The sequence below is a fragment of the Hemiscyllium ocellatum genome, chromosome 25 (genome assembly GCF_020745735.1).
Source record: "Hemiscyllium ocellatum isolate sHemOce1 chromosome 25, sHemOce1.pat.X.cur, whole genome shotgun sequence".
In the NCBI taxonomy this organism is placed as follows: Eukaryota; Metazoa; Chordata; class Chondrichthyes; order Orectolobiformes; family Hemiscylliidae; genus Hemiscyllium; species Hemiscyllium ocellatum.
Genome location: NC_083425.1, coordinates 35,194,852 through 35,216,286, shown reverse-complemented (window position 1 = coordinate 35,216,286; position 21,435 = coordinate 35,194,852). Strand labels below are relative to the sequence as shown.

At 42.0% G+C, this 21,435-nt stretch overlaps 1 protein-coding gene across 2 annotated transcripts in view; it reads left to right on the top strand.

Annotated features, from left to right (window-relative positions):
• acsf2 (acyl-CoA synthetase family member 2) overlaps positions 1-20,316 on the top strand; it is a 175,970-nt gene extending 155,654 nt beyond the window's left edge. For both annotated transcript variants that reach the window (XM_060844207.1, XM_060844208.1), the window contains exons 11-16: positions 4,990-5,097; positions 8,162-8,313; positions 9,626-9,767; positions 12,314-12,424; positions 13,830-13,898; positions 16,964-20,316. In XM_060844207.1, coding sequence (XP_060700190.1) covers positions 4,990-5,097; positions 8,162-8,313; positions 9,626-9,767; positions 12,314-12,424; positions 13,830-13,898; positions 16,964-17,023 — 642 coding nt within the window. In that variant the 3' untranslated portion in view covers positions 17,024-20,316. The remainder of the gene's footprint in view (positions 1-4,989; positions 5,098-8,161; positions 8,314-9,625; positions 9,768-12,313; positions 12,425-13,829; positions 13,899-16,963) is intronic.
• Positions 20,317-21,435: the final 1,119 nt, after the last annotated feature.

Here is a 21,435-nt window from a genome sequence, read left to right as displayed (position 1 = left end):
AGTAGGATTAAAGAGAATTCAAAAGGTTTTAATACATTAAGGACAAAAGGGGAACTAGGGAGTGAATAGGGCCCCTCAAGATCAACAAAGCAGCCTATGTGTAGAGCCGCACGAGATGGGGAGATACCAAATGAATACAGGTGCACAACCTTTATCCAAAATTCTCAGGATCAGCTGGTTTTCGGAATTCAGAATTTTTCAAATTTCAGAATAAGTGACAGTTTGGTGGTAAAATTTTTTAAAATCTTACCGAAAAGCAGACATTGTGAGTATAACAGGCCCTGGGACAGAATTGAGACCTAGCAGTGCTGGACCACACACCAACACAACTTCACACCCACCCGTCTCATCTGAGCAACACACATTGAGTGGGTGTGGAGTTAGGCTAACTGTTTGCTAGCCAAACAACCTTGTTAATGAGAAAAAAAATGACAAAAAACCTTCAGATTTCAGAGCTTTTTGGATTTCAGAATTTTGGATAAAGGGTTGTCTACCTGTGCTTTGCATTGGTCTTTACTGTAGAAAAGGACATGGAAGATATAGAAAGTGGGAAAATAGATGGTGACATCTTGAAAAATGTCCATATTACAGAGGAGGAAATGCTGGATGTCTTGAAATGCATTAAGGTGGATAAATCCCCAGGACCTGATCAGGTGTAGCCTAGAACTCTGTGGAAAGCTAGGGAAATGATTGCTGGACCCCCTGCTGCGATATTTGTGTCATTGATAGTCACAGGGGAGGTGCCAGAATACTGGAGGTCGACTAACATGGTACCATTAGTTAAGAAAGGTAGTAAGGACAAGCCAGGGATCTATAGACTGGTGAGCCTGATGTCAGTATTGGACATGTTGTTGAAGGGAATCCTGAGGGACAGGATTTACATGTATTATTAAAGGTAAGGACTGATTAGGGATAGTCAACATGGCTTGTGCATGGGAAATCATGTCTCACAACTTAATTGAGTCTTTTGAAAAAGTAACAACGAGGATTGATGAGAGCAGGGCAATGGACGTGATCTATATGGACTTCAGTAAGGCATTCAACAAGGTTCCCCATGGGAGGATGGTTAGCAAGATTAGATCTCATGGAATACAGGGAGAACTAGGCATTTGGATACAGAACTGGCTCGAAGGTAGAAGACTGAGGGTGCTGGTGGAGGGTTGTTTCTCAGACTGGAGGCCTGTGACCAGTGGGTGCTGCAAGGATTGCTGCTGGGTCCAATACTTTTTGTCATTTGTAGAAATAATTTGGATATGAGCATAGGAGGTATAGTTAGTAAATTTGTGGATGACACCAAAATTGGGAGTGTAGTGGACAGTGAAGAAGATTACTTCAGAGTATAACAAGATCTTGATCAGATGGGCCAATGGGCTGAGGAGTGGCAGATGGAGTTTAATTTAGATAAATGTGAGGTGCTGCATTTTGGAAAAGCAAATCAGAGCAGGACTTATACACTTAATGGTAAGGTCCTGTGGAGTGTTGTTGAACAAAGAGACCTTAGAGTGCAGGTTCATAGCTCCTTGAAAGTGGAGTCGCAGGTAGATAGGTCAGTGAAGAAGGCTTTCCTTTATTGGTCAGAGCACTGAGTATAGGAGTTGGGAGGTCATGTTGCAGCTGTACATGACGTTGGTTAGGCAAATTTGGAATATTGGTCTCCTGCCTTTTGGAAGGATGTTGTGAAACTTTAAAGGGTTCAGAAAAGATTTAAAAGAATGTTGCCAGGGTTGGAAGTTTTGAGCCATAGGGAGAGGCTGAATAGGCTGGGCTGTTTTTCCTGGAGGGTCAAAGGCTGAGGGGTGACGTCATAGAGGTTTATAAAATGGATAGGATAAATAGAGAAGGATTTTCCTTGGGTTGGGGAGTCCAGAACTAGAGGGCAGAGGTTTAGGGTGAGAGGGGAAAAAATATAAAAGGGACCTAAGGGGCAACTTTTTCACCCAGAGGGTGGTGCGTGTATGGAATAAGCTACCAGAGGAAGTGGTAGAGGCTGGTACAGTTACAAAATTTAAAAGATATCTGGATGGGCATATGAATAGGAAGAGTTTAGAAGGATATGGGCCAGTTGCTGGCAAATGGGACTAAATTAAGTTGGGATATCTGGTTGGCATGGACGAGTTGGACCGAAGGGTCTGTTTCAATGCTGTATATGTCAATGACTCTACGACTTTGCAGCCTCTCCTTATAATTCAAACCCTTCATTCCTGGCAACATCCTGGTAAAACTCTTCTCAATGCTGTACAGCTTAATAATATTCTTCCTATAACAGGGAGACCGGAGCTGGAAACAACTCTCAACAACAACTTTTATTTATACATATAGATGTAATATATCAACCAGAGACTTCATGGGGCATGATATCAAACAAAATTGGAGACTGAGCAACATAGAGAGATATTAGGATAGATGACCAAACTCTGGCCAAAGAATTAATTTGTAAGGAACATGTCAAAGCAGGAGACAGTAGAGAGGTAAAAGGTTTAAGGAGAATTTCAGAGTTTAGGGCCCAGACAGCTGAGGACAAAGTGAACAACAGTGGAGGAAAGAAAACTGGGACCAATAACAGAAATAAATCAGCAGTTCTGACAGCATCTGTGTAGAAAAAGCAAAGGTAACAGGTCAGGTCCAGTGACCCTTCTTTTAGCTCAGAGAAGGTTGGTGTACAGTATATGCTAAAGAAGGGGTGGGGGATGGGGAGAAAGGTAAACAATGGAGCCCAAAAAGAGATAGAAACAGTTGGGTAGAAAAGGGATGGACAAAAGTCAGTTTGCAAGAATGAGTAGCTGATAATGGGGACTGTTAGTGGCTGACAATGGGTCGTATGTGGTAACAGTCCAAGCAATGACAAGGCCTCATGTGAGGGGGTTGGGGTAAGAACATGAGAGAAGATACTCAGGCCCTAAAATTATTAAACTCGATATTGAGTCCAAAAGGCTGCAGGTTTCTCATGCGGAAAATGAGGTTGTTCTTTCAGCTTGCACTGAACTTTGCTGGAGCACTGGAGAAGCCTGATGTTGGCCGGGGAACACAATAGTGTGTAGACATAGCAAGAAACTGGAAGCTCCAGGTTTTTGTGGAAAGAATGTAGGTGTCCTGAAAAGCGGATGCCCAATCAGAGGCATCTGGATGGGTGTAAGAATAGAAAGGGCTTAGAGAGATATGGGCCAAGTACTGGCAAATGGGGCAAAGTCAGATTGGGATGTCTAGTCAGCGCAGAAGAGTTGGACCGTTCTGTTTCTGTGCTATATGACTCTATGACTTTATGTAGAGCAGACCACATTGTAAACAATGAATAGACAAGAAGGGAGGAAGTAAATGGACAGGTGTTTTCCCTTCAGCAATTACAGGGGGAAGGTAGCTTGGGAGCATGGGGAGATGTTGAGAGAGGTAGAAGAGTGGACCGGTGTGGATATTAGTGGCCAGGCTATCCCCAGAAATGGAAACAGAGATGTCAAGAAAGAGAAGGGAGGAGCCAGAGATGTTTTGGAAACTATAAATTTGGAGACAGTTACAGAGAGATCACCTGATGAAATGAGTTTAGTCATTATTGCTGACACAGTAGCCTGGTTTTCCATGATGGGGTAATGATCCAGGAGGAGAGAAGAAGAGATGTCTGAGAGCCTCCACAATATAGAACATAATACATCTGACGATAGCATGTTGCATCACCCTTGTCAGCAGGGTTGGATCTGAGTTCATGGAGTGCAGTTAGTTCAGGGGGAGATAAGTTGGAATGGGCGAGGGGGAAGCAGAGAAAGTGAGGTGACCAATGTCACATTGACAGTTCTTGATGACCAGGTTAAGTGCTGGTAAAAGGCCAGTGTATCCACTATGTATAAAACCAATGGACCATACAATAACAATGGCAACAGTGGTCCAGCCGAGAAAGGTATGTTCTTTGAAAGAAAAGACTGCTCTTCCTGCAACCCCATTAAAATATCAATCAGACCTACCATCAAAGTATTGATATAGTGGTTTTAAACATTTCACACTTCTTGTCTAAATAAACATTGACACATTGAATATAGAGATCATAGAAAGATAAATATTTTAATCTTTTATGGATGTCAATCAAGCAAAGCCAAAAGTTCACTTCACTTGCCAAAGTAAACCTTTGAGTTCATGCTGTTATTTGTCCCTGCTCTCAGTCAAGCGTATGATGAGACATGTTGGAACAATTGACAAATGAGGTGTCACATAGTGAGATGAGAACATTATTAATGTAATAGATCCTGACCCAGCTGCTCTAAGAAAAAGGACTGAACTAATAATACCCTGAGGGAAAATTCAAAGAAATGTGTTTTAGCTGCAAGACCTAACTTCAAATCCTCTTGTACTCTTGACGCTATGTTTTATTAAAAGTCTATACTAGGAAGCTCAATTCTTTTGTTCTTGTCGTTGTGCCTTTGTTAGACACATTTGAAATTTGCTGGCAAATTTGTTCATTATTCTTATTTGAAGCCCTGTGAAAGCATCCTAATAAACCAAATTGATTTTATCGTATTTAGAACTGTATTATCTTATTGAATCCCTACAGTATGGAAGCAGACCATTTGGTCTATTAAATCCACACTACACCTCTGAAGAGTATCACAGCCAGACTCAACCCCCCTAACCTGTAATCCTGTATTTCCCATGGTTAATCCACCTGGCCTACAAACTATGGGCAATTTAGCATGGCCAATCCACCAAATCTGCACATTTTTTGGATTGTGAAGAAACTGGACCACCGAGAGGAAACCCACATAGACATGGGGAGAATATGCAAACTCCACATAGACAGTTGCCTGAAGCTGGAGCTGAACCCAGGTGCCTGGTGCTGAGAGGCAGCAGTGCTAATCACTGTTCCAACATGCCATTCTTTAGTCAATAGTGTCACACACACCCTCCTTCCCACCCCTACCAGTTACTATCTCTATCATTCCTTACAGTTTCATAAATAGAAAAATGATTCCGCTAAACTCTGAATAATAGTGACTTTCTTTTTACCAGGGGGCATATGGAACGACAGAGAACAGCCCAGTCACATTTCAAGGATTCCCAATGGATGAAATAACACGGAAACTAGAAACAGTTGGATATGTTGCCCCTCACATCGAGGTAAGGAAGTGACAGGTTATGTTTTGTTGATGAACTGTATAGCTGTATAAGGTTGGCATAGCTTCACTTCTTCCTTCTCGCTGTCTCTCTTTCTATTCTCATCCTTTATCTCGTTTCTCCCTCACCTTCTCTCCTACTCTTATTTCTGTTTTTATTCTTTCTTTCACGTCTTTTCACTCTTGATCTCTCCCTTCTCATTCTCTCTTACTTTTAATCTTTCCCTCTTTTTACACTTCTTTTTATCACCATTTCATTCCTCTGTTTCTGTTCCCTTCACTTCCCTTTTCTTAGTCCTTCCGTCTTTTCTCTCCTTTTCCATTTCACACTTCTCTCCGAGCTTTTTATTGCTTTCTCTCTGTATATCTCCCTATCGTTGATCATCCTCTCTCTCTCTCTCTCTCTCTCTCTCTCTCTCTCTCTGTATATCCCCTCCCTGACTGGTTTTGTATTACACCTGAAAACTGGCTCACAGTCTGGATGACATCCGTTTCTGTAGCTCTTGGTTGCAAGTGAATCACATGCCTGGCTCTCTCACTACTCACAAATTGAGTTCAGTTTTGAACCAGTGCCACAGTTACTGCTAGCCATAACACTCACCTAGCTAGGCTATCATGTTATGCCAGATGTTCTATAGAGCAGAGTCTTCCCGGCTTGTCTAGTTGCTCTCCACCCTGTGTCAAACATCATTTCTCGCTAAATGACCAACTGCTTGCAGATGTTTCAAAGGCTAGTGCTAATGATTACATTTGCCCACTCAGCTTGGATAGATTTGGTAATATGACATTCCTCCTACAACTACCCAGAACAAAGAACAAAGATCATTACAGCACATGAACAGGCCCTTCAGTCCTCCAAGCCTGCGCCGATCCATATCCTCTATCTAAACCTGCAGCCTATTTTCTAAGGATCTGTATCCCTTTGCTCCCTGCCCTTTCATGTATCTGTCTAGATACATCATAAATGATGCTAGTGTTCCCACCCCTATACCTCCGCTGGCAATGCACTCCAGGTATCCACAACCCTCTGTGTGAAGAAATTTCTACACATATCTCCCTTAAACTTTCCCCCTCTCACTTTGAATTTATGACCCCTAGTAATTGAGTTCCACACTCTGGGAAAAAGTTTCTTGCTATCCATCCTATCTACAGCTCTCATGATTTTGTAGGCCTCAAACAGGTCCCCCCTCAACCTCCTTTTTCCAATGAAAATAATCCAAATCTACTCAACCTCTCCTCATAGCTAGCACCCTCCATGCCAGGCAAAATCCTGGTGAACCTCCTCTGCACCCTGTCCAAAGTATCCACATCCTTTTGGTAATGTGGCGACCAGAACCGTACGCAGTATTCCAAATGTAGCCAAGCCAAAGTCTTATGCAATTGTAACATGACCTGCCAACTCTTGTACTCAATACACCATCCCACAAATCAGTCATCAGTCATGCAGCATGCCAACTGTAAGGAAATCTATATTTTGGAAGATTCTTTTGTCTCTGTGTGTTTTGAGAAACTGACTTTGTGCTTGTGGAAATGATAATTGGTTTAACTAGAGGTTGTAATATTTAAGGCATAGAATACACTTGATTCTGACTCAGAACAGTGGTGTAAAATAGGCCAGTTCAGTGGTCAGTGAGTGGGGATAGGTTGGTGGGGAGAGCCTAAAGTAGAGTTGGCACCATCACAACTAAAATGTTGCCATTAGCTCCATATCACTGAGGTTTGGGGTCATGGAACCCCTGGAGAAGTATTTGTTCAATGCAGCTAGGGAGACTGGAGCTTGAAAAAACTCAGAAGCAGCTCTTAGCAGCAGTGTGACTACGAACCAGGAGTCATTTTGTGTTTAGATGCTGAAATTTTACCTGCCCATCACAGAAGGACACTGTACATAGTGTGTCAGTTCAGCTTGAAAAGAAGGTCAAAGAAGACTGGATCCTGAATTAGATTTGAAAGAAATCTGGATTAGATTATGATTGCATGTCACATTATCCATTATGCCTTTTTGGTTAAGAAATTTAGGTGGAGTAAACATTACTGTCAGCTGGAGATCCAAACCATTTCAGAGTGATATGCTCAAAGCAGCTGGATTTACCAATGTTTAAATGTTAAACAACGTCCATGTGAGCCAAGAGTGTAGTACTGGAAAGACATAGCAGGTAGCATCTGAGGACCAGACAAATCAATGTTTCGGGCATAAGCCATTCATCAGGACCACACTCTGAACTCTGATCTCCAGTATCTGCAGTCCTCACTTTCTGCCAACAGCCCTGTGAATTCAGTGGAAGAGATTGAGAAACTGGGAGTTGAACAGCCATTGAGTCTTAGTTGTAGAAATTTTGGAGGGAAATCAGAAGTTATGTCCTCAGTGGAGGGAGCTGAAATCCTTCACGAGGAAGACAGAAGCATCAGTGATTTTTCTTGCACTTAGTATTGACTGATGTCTGAGTGAGTAGTCAAAGTTGGTTTTGATTGTTTTGTTTGTGCCAACTATTTGATAAGCAGTTTTCTGATATGTACAGGCTAAGTTTGCCTGCTACTTCATATTTACCTTTTGTTTATTCTTGATGTGAGAGTGTGATAGGTAATAAGATTAAAGACCACAAAAAAAATCTTTAATCTTATTGGAACAAATTTTGGGATCTCCTCTAGGACTGTAACAAAACTTGGAGAACTGATATAGGATCATAACGCAAACTCCACAGATTCTGCCTTCCCAGGCCAACAAGAAAGCAAACTGTCCCAATCAAACACATTTGTTCCAAATTCTATTTTTTTAGTAGCTACTAAGCCAAAAGTATTCCAAAAAAGAAAAGAAAATAAATGTCTTTTTTCAAATATCTTTTTGATTTTCTTCTTAAATTGTTCACAGCTGTGTCGGTGAGATTAGTCCTCAATTTCTGAAGTGTCCTATCTAAATCCTGGAGGTTTGGCACCTCAAGAATTAGCCAATACTGTCTTTGAAGTAAATGTTTTGCATTTAGAACATGGGCAAACAGAGTGATTCATTTGAGCATGACTGCAACATACTGCTCCTCTGGCCCTATCTCATGGCATTTTAATGTGTGTTACAGGCCAAGGTTGTGCATCTTCAAAGTGAGGAACTTCTTCCCTTGAACACAGCAGGGGAACTGTGGATCCGGGGATACACTGTTATGTTGGGATACTGGGATGAACCAGAAAAGACAAGGGAATGTATCACCCCAGAGGGCTGGTACAAAACTGGGTGAGTCAACTTTCCCTGGCTTATGGTATGTTTATAGGGAATTGGATGACCAAATAAAACATCAGTCAACATGCAACATTACTGAGTCGATCAAGCTACAGACTAAGTGAGAACCTACATTTTTACACATGTGTTTGCAACTATGGGATGGGGAACAGTGAGCAAATCCGTGCGCAGTCTTTTTCTTTTTAATAAAGTGAACTTTAGCATGTACTTACTCAACATTATTGTGAGTTCCAGTGATTGAAACACTGACATTTATGACATTATTCAAGCCTCACATTTAGAGTCCAGTCTGTAACTTGGTGCCAAATATTTGTTGATCTTTGGTTATCCATTCATTTTGTTATTGCCATTTCCCTCTGCCCTCCTTCCTTAATGAAGACATCGATCTCATATTAGTAAAGTGGTGAAAAGGGCAAATGGGACAGCTCCTACATCATTCGAGGCATAGATTACAAAAACAGGGAAGTCATGTTGGAGTTGTATAGAACTCTGGTGAGACCACAGTTAGAATATTATGTGTGGTTCTCATCACCACATTACAGGAAGGATGTGATGGCATTGGAGGAGATGCAGAGGAGTTTCACCAGAATGCTGATTGGGATAGAAACTTTAAGAGATAAGGAAAGGTTGAATAGGCTTGGATTGTTTTTCTTGGAGCAGATGAGATGGATGGGGCGATTTGATTAAGGTGTACAAGATTTTGAGGGGTATGAACAGAGTGGATAAAGAGCAGCTGCTCTCCTTAGTTAAAGGGTCAGCCACGAGGGGACGTGTTCAAGGTGAGGGACAGGAAGTTTAGGGGGAATGTGAGGAAAAATCTTTTCAGCCAGAGGGTGATGCCATTCTGGAATGTACTGCCTGAGAGGGTGGTAGAGGCGAGTTGCCTCACATGTTTTTGAAAGTACCTGGATGAGCACTGGGCACATCATAACATCCAATGCCATGGGCCAAGTGCTGGCAAATGGGATTAGGTTAAAGGTCATGTGCTTCTCGTGCATTGGTGCAGACTCAGTAGGCCAAAGGGTCTCTTCTACACTGAATATTTCTATTGGGATGTGCCTTTGGGGTACTGAAGTCACTCGCGTGGCTGAGAACCTTAACTGAAGCCTGACCGAGATGCAAAGCTGAGACATCATATTCCATGTGACTGAGACATACCTTTACCAAGAGAAGGCCAATAGCCTCTGCTTTCCTGTATTTCATTGCTCCACAGAGAACTAGCAATTAAACTCTAGTTTTGACTGCTGATGATTTCATGTAAAATTTGCAGAAATGCAGTGTTAATTACTTGGTCCTGCACTTTCAGTGATATTGCCGAACTTGATGCATATGGTTACTGTCGGATTGTTGGCCGATGTAAAGATATAGTTATCCGTGGAGGAGAGAACATTTATCCAGTAGAAGTGGAAGCATTTCTGTACACACATCCAAAAATACATGAAGTCCAGGTAAGTGATTTAAACTACAGTTTATACTAGTGGAGGCACAATATACTTGCTGGAACCAGCTCGAGTGGGTTGGTAAAAGGTAGGTCATTTTCTGAAGAGATAACTGAAGGGAATGTCAATTGATGTCATTCATTTAGACTTCTAGAAGGCAATGAATAAGACTCCTCATAAAGGCTATTAACTAAAGTTGAAGCTTGCAGAATTGAAAGTTAACTATTAACCTGATCAGAACATTGCCTAACTGTCAGGAGAGGTGATAGGGAGAATGAGAGGTACTCTCATAGGCAGCTTGTGACTGTTAGAATTCCACAAAGATCTCAGCTATTTATCTTCATCATTGACTTAAACAAATTATTTTGAAAGTTCACATTTCCAAATTTTCCAATTATTCAAAGAAAGGCAACACTGTAGCCTGCCTAGATTGAACCATAAGTAGAGAAAAGGCATATTTAATAAATGGTGAAAGACTAGAAACAGTGGAGAAGCAAATAATTTGGGGTGTGGAAGTGGTGATGGGGCAAGATACATAGATCATGAAAATGCCATTAATAGGAACAATTGATGATTTAAAAAGTTGATGAAATACTAAATCTATACCGAGAGGACTAGGTTAAAAGGAGTTGGGAGGTCATGTTGCAGCTGTACAGGGCATTAGTTAAGCCACTTATGGAATATTGCATGTGATTCTGGTCTCCCTCATATCGGAAGGCTGTTGTGAAACTTGAAGGGGTTCAGAAAAGATTTACAAGTATGTTGCCAGGGTTGGAGGATTTGAGCTATAGGGAGAGGCTGAATAGGCTGGGGCTGTTTTCCCTGGAGCATTGAAAGCTGAGGAGTGACTTTATAGAGGTTTCTAAAATCATGAGGGGCATCAATAAGATAAATAGATAAGGTCTTTTCCCTGGGGTGGGGGAGTCCAGAACTAGAGGGCATAGGTTTAGGGTGAGAGGAGAAAAATTTAAAAGGGACCTAAGGGGCAACTTTTTCATGCAGAGGGTGGTGCATGTATGGAATGAGCTGCCAGAGGAAGTGGTGGAGGCTGGTACAATTGCAGCATTTAAAAGGCATCTGGATAGGTATATGAATAGGAAAGGTTTAGAGGGATATGGGCCATGTGTTGGTAAATGAGACTGGAGTCGGTTGGAATAGCTGGTCGGCATGGACGAGTTGGACTGAAGAGTCTGTTTCCCTTGACATCTCTATGATTCTATCACTTTAGATAGTTGGCTCTTGCCTCAGAACTGGTCCCAGAAACTGAAACCTTCCCTCCTACATCATGCTTCAAGCCATGGGTTGATCTTTCCTATTTTCTTTTTCTACTCCGTTTTGTATGTGGTGAAGGAAAAGCCAGTACAATTGATGAATGACAAATAGCCACCCATCTTGTCTTCTCTGCCTCAAAATGAAGGTCCAGTGTGACCAGTACGTTCATTTCCAAGTATTGTTTTTAACTGGACTTTTCCTCAGGGTTTGAAGGCTTACTTTTTAAACCGCATCCTTACCTCCTGAAAGTCTGATCAAAGAAACTCAGCACATGTTCTCTTTTTATTGTTGTGACCAACCTGTGCCATAACTTTTGGCTTACTCTCTACCCTCTGCAGTATATTTTAACAGAAATTCCCAAATAGTGCATGAATTACAAGCAACAACTCTGTTGCATGTTCGTGTCATTTGTTATTGTTATGTTAAAATCTGAATCGAAATCCTAACTACATTTTAGAAAAAGATTAACCTTTTAAATTCTTAAAATTTTCACTTATCAAATTACTTGGGTTTAGTATGCTGTAAAAATAGCTCTCTGGAGAACTGGACTATGTTACATAGAGTGTATAGTGACCTGTGTTGTATCTGCAGCACCACATTTTTCAACTCTGGTACTCCAGCATCTGCAGGATTCCTGAAGAAGGGCTTATGCCCAAAACGTACCTACTGCGAATCTTCTTGCAAGGATGCCTACCTTGAAGAAGCTCTCCTATTCTCCTGCTTCTCGGATGCTGCCTGGCCTGCTGTGTTTTTCCAGTACCACATTTTTCAACATATGCTTTCTTTTTGCCTTATCCTACTCCAAGCTCTTTGACATTTACATGTAGTCTATGTTTGTGATCAGACTCATTCTCCCAGTAGGAACAAACTGTTCTGAATGCCTTCGAATCCTCTGACACTGATCACCTTCAAATAGCTGTTTCAAGTCCATTTTTGTTCAGTAATACCTCTGGTTAGTTAAATTGGCCTTTCTTCAAATTAAACATTTTAAATGTTTTGATATTTATCTTTTTTCATATCTTCTTTAAATTGAACTGAGTTATGATTGTTACCACTAAAGTATTTTCCACTGATTCTCTTTCCAACCACTCAGGTTAATTCCCTAAATCTAAGTTCACAACCTCCCTGTTTATTGTAGAGGTTATGATATATAGCTAAAAGAAAATCTCTTTACATTTGAAGAATTCTTCTAGCTCAGTGGTAAGTCTATGACAGGATGAAGATGGTGGGTAGGGGGTGTGGTTATGTCTTTGATGGGAGTTAACTCTATTTTCTGTTGGCAGGTGGTAGGAGTGTATGATTACAAGATGGGTGAAGAGCTCTGTGCCTGTGTGAAAGTGAACGACGGAATGGAATGTACAGCTGAGGAGATTAAAACGTACTGTAAAGGACAGGTACATGCTTTTGTAGACAGTCCTCTTCACAAAGGATATACAGAGTCATTAGAATACATGACGTTAGTCAGAGAGGTAAGCATTGTAGGTCAAGGTCCTGAAAATTTATTCATCCAATTTTGCTGAGAAATGTCCTTACAGAGGGGAATCTTTCTTCTGATTGAGTCAGAGGCAAGAAGAGGCTTTGATGAGGAAACCTGTCCTCCGATGGCCGGATGTCATTTAGACTTGCTAATGGCACAAATGGGAGTCACATTGCTTTCCTGTGGTTCCCACAAGATGCCCAGAAAACTGTGAGGTTAGCAGGCTGCCTACTAAGGTACCAAAGGGGCTAGGGTGACAGGGAAGTCAGTATTGAATGTAACCCCCTCTCCCACTCCTGTGATCCCCATTGGCTGTGACTCCAAACACATTCTCAAATAATTGAAGCCAAGGTTCCAGTGATGATTCCGAGTAAAGTCCCAGCAGCCACCACTTCAGGTTATTTTCGACAATTTGTGATGCCAGCAATGGAAATCACACCCACAAAAGATGCCAGTCAATCAGAGAATGGCGGGCCTGTGGAATTCACTGGCACAGAAGTTAGTTGAGGCCAAAACATTATATGTTTCAGGAAAGGGTTGGATGTAGTTCTTGTGGCTAAAGGAATCAAGAAAAATGGGGAAAAGGTGGCATTATATATGGAACTCAATGATCAGCCATCTGAATGGCACTGCAGGCTTGAGGAGTTGAATGGCCAACTCCTGCTCTTATCTTTTATGTTTCTATATGAATACAGTCAAGTCTTCTCAACAGAAGGTTTGCAAGTTTCCCATCATTCTGCAATTGGTAGGCGTTACCCAGGTCAGGAACGTTAACTTCTACCAATTGTATTTGGCCATTGAAATTAGAATGTAGGGAAACAAGATTGTTCTGAATTCAAGATTCCCTCAATGATGTTCCCAATCAGTAAGATAGTAGGTGGATATATGTCGCAGGGAAATTTATCATGTGATCTTTTAAATTTTAAAAATAGCTGGATCATGGTAATATTAGAAGTCACCACTTCAGAAAAGTTCAACATGGCTTGAGATCACATTTGATATTTTAAGATGGGGTTGCAAACCATTAAGTGGTCATGTTGCTACTCCAAACGGTCTGTGTTGACCCAGCAAAGGTAGAACAGGGACTTGGTGTTGAGGGATTGTGGCCACATGTTGGTGACACTGATTGTACTGAATGCCGAGACAGGGGTGAATACGATGGAACTTAGTGCCCTGGGATGGGAATGAATAAAATAAGCTGAGCAAGACAGGCAGGTTTTCTTCGTAGTCCACCATCACTCCATCATTTCGATTCGAGGGATATGGGAGAGAAAAAAATGAAGCAGCATTTTGAAACTATCCAATTTCTGTGTTCCTGACAGATCTCCCATTTCAAGATCCCACGGTACATGGTGTTTGTCAATGATTTCCCTCGGACTCCCAGTGGGAAGGTATGTACAGTAGCAGTAAACCTGGAAAGACATATTCATTTCTGAAAGCTGAAAAAGTAAAGTAAAAATATTTCTGCAACACCATCTGGACGTAGAGAACATTCACATGTGCTCCAATGCCTACAAACAATGAGGTTCCAAATCTAATGCTGTAATTGGATTCCATGATGTGCTAATGGGTGGAACTGATGGGTATTACATTTATTATTGAGTGAGCTTTTGGCTCAGAGATAGTATTCTCGTCCAAGAAGTAGAGGGTGAAGGGTCTGCATTGCCTTCTGGGTGGACACTGGACAATGGTCACTGAAACCTGAGTTCATATTCAGTGGGGTACTGAGTCTAAGCGGTGTGAGTACACTTCCTTACTTTGTATTTTAAGGGGGTTGATTGCATGCTTCAAACTGCTGAGACCACAAGAGAAGGCACTCCTCAAGGATAGGAATGGGAAATCAGCCCAGGACATAGCTTTAGAACCTCATACATCAAATTTGCATTTGGACCTTTCTTAGAAGCAGAGTAGAACAGAAGGATATTTATAAAAGCTCAGATTGTGAGTAACTGAACTGGTCCAAGTTTGATAAACACGACTGAATTTACTGATCTTTACCAAGGTGGGTCTTATAATTGGTTTCAACATACAACCTAGTGATCACTGGTTCCCTTTGTTGTAGACCAAACCACCTCCTCAGCAAGAATTCACATTTTAAAAAAGAAACCTTGTTGTATGCAGTGCTCAAAACCCAATCCACTGTCCCACTCCAAGAGACCTGGGCTCAAAACCCAACACATTTTCCCATTCAGAGACCTAGCAATCAAAGCCCAACATATCGTCCCACTCCGAGAGACCCAGTGCTCTACACCCAACCCATTGTCCCATTCTGAGAGACCCAATGCTGAAAACCCAACCCATTGTCCCACTCCGTGAGACCCAGTGCCCTAAACCCAACCCATTGTCCCATTCTGAGAGACCCAATGCTGAAAACCCAACCCATTGTCCCACTCCGTGAGACCCAGTGCTCTAAACCCAACCCATTGTCCCATTCCGAGAGATCCAGTGCTGAACACCCAACCCACTGTCCCACTCAAAGAAACCCAGTTCTACAAACCAACATTGTCCCACTCTGGGAGCCCCAGCATTGAAAACTCAACCCATTATCCCATTCTGACAGACCCAGGACTGAAAATCCAAACCACTATCCCACTCATAGAGTCATAGAGATGTACAGCATGGAAACAGACCCTTCGGTCCATCCCGAGCATGCCGACCAGATATTCCAACTCAATCTACACCCCCCCTGCCAGCACCCGGCCCATAACCCTCCAAACCCTTTCTATTCATATACCCATCCAATTGCCTCTTAAATGTTGCAATTGTACTAGCCTCCACCACATCCTCTGGCAGCTCATTCCATACACACACCACCCTCTGCGTGAAAAAGTTGACCCTTAGGTCTCTTTTATATCTTTCCCCTCTCACCCTAAACCTATGCCCTCTAGTTCTGGACTCCCTGACCCCAGGGAAAAGACTTTGTCTATTCATGCCCTTCATAATTTTGTAAACCTCTATAAGGTCACCCCTCAGCCTCCAATACTCCAGGGAAAACAGCCCCAGCCTATTCAGCCTCTCCCTGTAGCTCAAATCCTGCAACCCTGGCAACATCCTTGTAAATCTTTTCTGAACCCTTTCAAGTTTCACAACATCTTTCCGATAGGAAGGAGACCAGAATTGCACGCAATATTCCAACAGTGGCCTAACCAATGTCCTGTACAGCCGCAACATGACCTCCCAACTCCTGTACTCAATACTCTGACCAATAAAGGAAAGCATACCAAATGCCTTCTTCACTATCCTATCTACCTGTGACTCCACTTTCAAGGAACTATGAACCTGCACTCCAAAGTCTCTTTGTTCAGCAACACTCCCTAGGACCTTACCATTAAGTGTATAAGTCCTGCTAAGATTTGCTTTCCCAAAATGCAGCACCTCGCATTTATTTGAATTAAACTCCATCTGCCACTTCTCAGCCCATTGGCCCATCTGGTCCAGATCCTGTTGTAATCTGAGGTAACCCTCTTTGCTGTCCACTACACCTCCAATTTTGGTGTCATCTGCAAATGTACTAACTGTACCTCTTATGCTCGATCCAAATCATTTATGTAAATGTCAAAAAGTAGAGGACCCAGCACCGATCCTTGTGGCACTCCACTGGTCACAGGCCTCCAGTCTGAAAAACAACCCTCCACCATCACCCTCAGTCTTCTACCTTTGAGCCAGTTCTGTATCCAAATGCCTAGTTCTCCCTGTTTTCCAAGAGATCTAACCTTGCTAATCAGTCTCCCATGGGGAACTTTGTTGAACGCCTTACTGAAGTCCATATAGATCAAATGGACTCTGCCCTCATCAATCTTCTTTGTTACTTCTTCAAAAAACTCAATCAAGTTTGTGAGACATGATTTTCCACCACAAAGCCATGTTGCCTTTCCAAATACATGTACATCCTGTCCCTTAGGATTCCCTCCAACAACTTGCCCACCACCGAGGTCAAGCTTACCGGTCTATTGTTCCCTGGCTTGTCTTTACCGCCCTTCTTAGACAGTGGCACCACATTTGCCAACCTCCAGTCTTCCGGCATCTCACCCAGTGCTCAAAATCCAGCACATTGTCCCATTCAGAGACCCAGTGCTGGAAACCCAACCCACTGTCCCACTCCAAGAGACTCAGTGCTCAAAATACAACCCATTGTGTCACTCTGAGAGACCAAGTGGTCAATACCTAACTCATTGTCCCACTCTGAGAGACCCACTGCTCAATACTCAACACATTGTTTGATTCTCTCACAATAATTTGAGAGCTATGATGGTATGAAGCTAAAGTGAGATTGAGGGAAATGGGTAGAAAGTTGTGAGATGATTTTGGTTTTGGGTACAAAATGATTGGGGATTGTACAGAGAAGGTGGCTGGGCGTGATTGATCCTTGGAAAGTGAGAAACTTGTTAGTTTCAATTGACCATTTTCTATCTTGAAAATACATTGCTTGAGTTTGTTTGTTTTTGTGTTCTTACAGATTCAAAAATACAAACTGAAGGAGCAAATGGAAGTACAACTGGGACTTGGGCCTAAGTAATGAAAGGTCACATCATTGTCACAGAGGGAAATACCATGACCCCTTTGATACCAAAAATCTTTTGCTTATACTGTCTGTATGAGTGCCGTACCATAGACAACCCTTCCTTATTATAAAATACATCTTTCATGGGCTCCGTGCTATTGTGCATTCTACTCAAAACACTTAATCCATCTGAAAAGGTCTTATAAACTCTTCACGATTTTCAAATTCCATAAAATATAGCTTATTCCAGCATTGTATAATCTGCAATATTCCATCCTTGGCCTGTTATCTTCTTCCCTCCTGTGACCCTATATAATGTCATTTGAACCTCTCTGTCATTACATCAGAAAGTTGAGGGAATGTTTTGAGAAAATAACTCAATGTCCCTGTCCATGAAGAAAAGCTTTGACCTTTTCCATCAAACCAACAGGGGAAAGTAGGAATAAAGGTCGTGCAATTGAATTTGGTTCTTGGGGCACAGTCTGGGTGGAATACTGGCTACCATTCTTTGCATTAGTATGTTGTTGGTAAAACCTCCTGTGGGTGTGAAAATGTTAAACAGTAAAGAAACCATTCTATCAGTACAGTTCTAGTTTAATCTGAGCATTATGTTTGCTCTCCCTTCATTTATTCTTTTCTGCTGCTTATGTCAGAAGGAAGAGTTTAATTCTGTATAGTTATCCTATGCACTTACAGTAACACACATTAGTTTATAAGTTTCACACTTACTACATCATTTGTGTACAGCAACTCAGTGGGATTGATTTCTTTCTGCCCTCGGTGCTGTGATTGAGGTGCGTCTGTCCTCTTTCTTAGAGCAAGTTTTTGTTTAATTGCTGTAGTGAAATCATCGCTTAGTAACACATTTGCCCTTGGCAAGGGCCTGGGAGCCTGAAGGTCTCACCCATTGCCTCTGGGCCTTTGATCTCTATTTTAAATGAGGGGTTTGGGACAAGTGCCAACGCCTACTTTTTTGAGTCACTGCATGTGGTGACCCCTGAGACCAAGGTGGGAAAGAAGAGAGCATCCTCCCCTCGGTGCAACCAATTCTGACATAAATACACCATCTGCTTTCTCACAAGTGTATGCAAAGCATATTTGTAATCCATACAGTTATAGAATTTGATCAGACACTGCTCTATAATTCACTGCTTTTGTTCATTAAAACTATGAATATTAATCCGGGACATATACAATATGGCTCTAATCGTTAACCTGTTCAATTGGCTCTAAAATTTGTTTCTTGTAGTTTGCCAAATATCCATCATGATCTAATTAATTGTTTGAACAACTTTAAAGACCTTATTCCTGTATTACATAAAAATGGAATCGTTGAATGACAGTGCTCCTTCCAATCTCAGTTAGGCACTGCACGAATGGTAAATATGAATATATAACCACAAAGTAATACATGTTGGGATGTTGCATAAGTGTAAGGTTTGGGTTGCGTGCTTGAGTCAGCCTTGCATGACTGCAGCCTGTCAGGTGACAAAAGGTGAAGAAAGACGACCATGGCACAATGTGATGGTCTGCAGGAACCCAGAAGACAATTGTGGCAGATTCTGATTGGTTAAGGGAATAATAAGGTAGGCTTAGTGCAATTAGTTATGCTAATGTAACGGGGATAGGGCATGGCTTTTAGAACAGCATAAACATTAGAGTACTCTCACTGTTTGTAGGCTTTTAGGGTTGACTTCTCTCTTGGCCACAACTTTTGTTCGCAAATAAAGGCTTATCATTTTGAGGAATTCTCTGTATCTCCTGGTCATTCCTAAATGGTGCTATCAACCACAACAGAATTGGCGCTGCGAGCAGGGTCAGAAAGAGACCTATACAAAGGAGGCAGCAGCCTGAGGATGTTTCCTGGTCCATCGTGGACCCTCCCAGGCCTCACAGAATAAGGGCTGGCCACCCACAAAAAGAGATAAGTATCTTCTTGATAATTTAGATTAAATTCTGTTAAGTGAGGGAGGTCCTCAGGGATGCAGAAAAGCTGCTGAAAAGTCTCTCTGATCCAAAGAATCAAAGAGTTAATAATAAATTGAAATTTGAGGAGACTCATAGGATTAGTCAAGTAAACTATGCAGTGAGAAAAGTAGGAATAGAAAGTAGAAATTGTCTGATATAAAATTCCACGTGGTATTAGTAAGTCCTTGTGGATACCGCCTCACTGGTCACAAGGGTCTGCACGAGCAGGGCAGTATTAGTAAGTCCCTGTGGATACCGCCTCGCCGGTTATGCGGTTCTGCACGAGCAGGGTAGTATTAGTACATCCCTGTGGATACTGCCTCACCGGTTGCGAGAGTCTGCTCAGGCATGGCAGTGTAATGTTAGTAAGTCCCTGTGAATACCGCCTCACCAGTCACGAGGGTCTGCACAGGCAGGGCAGTGTGTGTGTGTGTGTGAGAAGAGAGAGAGACTCTGACTCAGCGCTGATTCACGGTAGCTTACAGAAAGTTTGCCCCTTTGTGCTCCAGTTTGAAGGCACATTTGCTTGTTGGTGATTGAATGTTTGTGCTTTATTCCCTGGAGCTCGAGATCAGGAGTGTTTTGAATTCAATTTGCACTTTGGAAATTTAAGATGATTTCTTTCAAGGGTTTTAAGGAACCATCAATGATTATGAAATGCAAATTTTGTAAAAAAAAGTAATACTAATGAAATATTAACCCACCCATTCTTCTTACAGACTTGATTGCTCTACTGTCAATTTCTAACTCGTCGCATTTTATGTTTACATGACAGCCAATCTTATTTAAATTCAAATCAGTTTAATATGGAGGAAGATGACTTTACAATTTTACACCAGTATAAACATGCTCTCAAATCCCCCATAATTTCATGCTACTGCCAAAGATCAATTTCACCCCCTTCACCTCATTGAACTAATCAAAGATTTGACAAAAGGCAGTAAAAGCAGCAGCACTGTAAATCCTGGCCTCAGCAGGTGTCTGCTCAATGTTTATTGATAACATTGTGGAAAATCACCTCAGATTTTAACATTTGCTCATTGAGTCGAGGAATTAATGAACTTTATAGAATTTAGTTTAAAATTATTTAGAACTGAAAGTATAAAGGTAGATCCAAAATATCACAAACCATTAACATCGTTTTCAGAAAATTATGAAAGTTTTGTTTCGGACTCGTTTGTTTCCACTTAAGACTACTGCATCTCATTGATGATTATGGAGTGCCAATCGTGGCTTTACTCTATATCAATTTCCCTCCCTTACTGAGAATTGAAGTTTTGGTTGAACATTATGTTGTGAAAATCATGTAATAAAACTTTATATCCTATTGTTAATATCTATGTCTTCGGATTTGGCCATTATTTGTGCATTAGAAGTACAGAGGAACCTCGATTATCCGAATATCAATTATCCAAATTTTGGATTATCCGAAGAAGATCTCAAGGTCCCGATAGAAACATTATAATAAAGAGGTGTTTTCAACACTTATCACGTCTTTTGTTTACAATGATTAAAAATGAACCCGGTTTATGGAAATGCTGCCAAGAACAAGTCCTTGGACATTAATGAGAGCCCAGGCACCGTCTTCAAATGACTAACCTCTCTCTCTCTCTCTCTCTCTCTCTCCCCCAACACTTTCCTTGCAGTTCTACACACAGGTGTACACGAAATCCCCCATCCCAGATAATCTCTTCAACATTGTTCTGTACGGGACAAAGGTGGAACTTGTCAAAAAGTTGCAGTAAAAAGTTGATAATGTGTGTATGTGTTATTTTGAGAGACCCCCCCCCCCCCCCCCCCCCCCCCCCACACACACACACACACACACACAGGCAGTGGCAGTCTTGCTGTTGGTATCCAGTCCGGCTGCCCTAGATGGTGGGGGGGGGGGCCGGCACACAAGTGTGCAGGAAGTGGGCAGCCAGGTCAAGTGGGGGTTGGGGACACGGACAGGGGCACAGTTGGACGGGGTTGGGGAAGGTATATGAGGGGGGCACAGGGGCTCCCGCACGGTGTGCAGCTGCCTAGTCTCCTGAACGGGGAGCAGACTTAGCAAGTGCTTGCTGTGTCATTCCCATTGAATTGATTGGGTGTGTGCAGGAGGCATGGAAGGCTTCAGCAGTGCTGCAGGTCCTTTACACACAAGTGTGTGTTTGCTCAGAAACAAACCCTGGGACAAAGAGAGGGAGCAAGCCAGGTAGAGAGAGAAGAAAGGAAAGTTCCTGGAACTCCGAGCCCCAGAGGAGAGGCATTGAATCAATTAACCGAATAATCAATTACCCAAACAGAATACTGCCCGCCTATCATGTTCCTCTGTATTTTGTTACTATGTGAGTAGACAAGGCCTTTTAATGTAGCTGCAGTCATTTCACAGCCTTTAGCATTGTAAATCAGCAAGGTACCTAATCTGGGATTTACATTAAGGGACTAGATTCAGGTAATTATAATGGTTTTCAGAG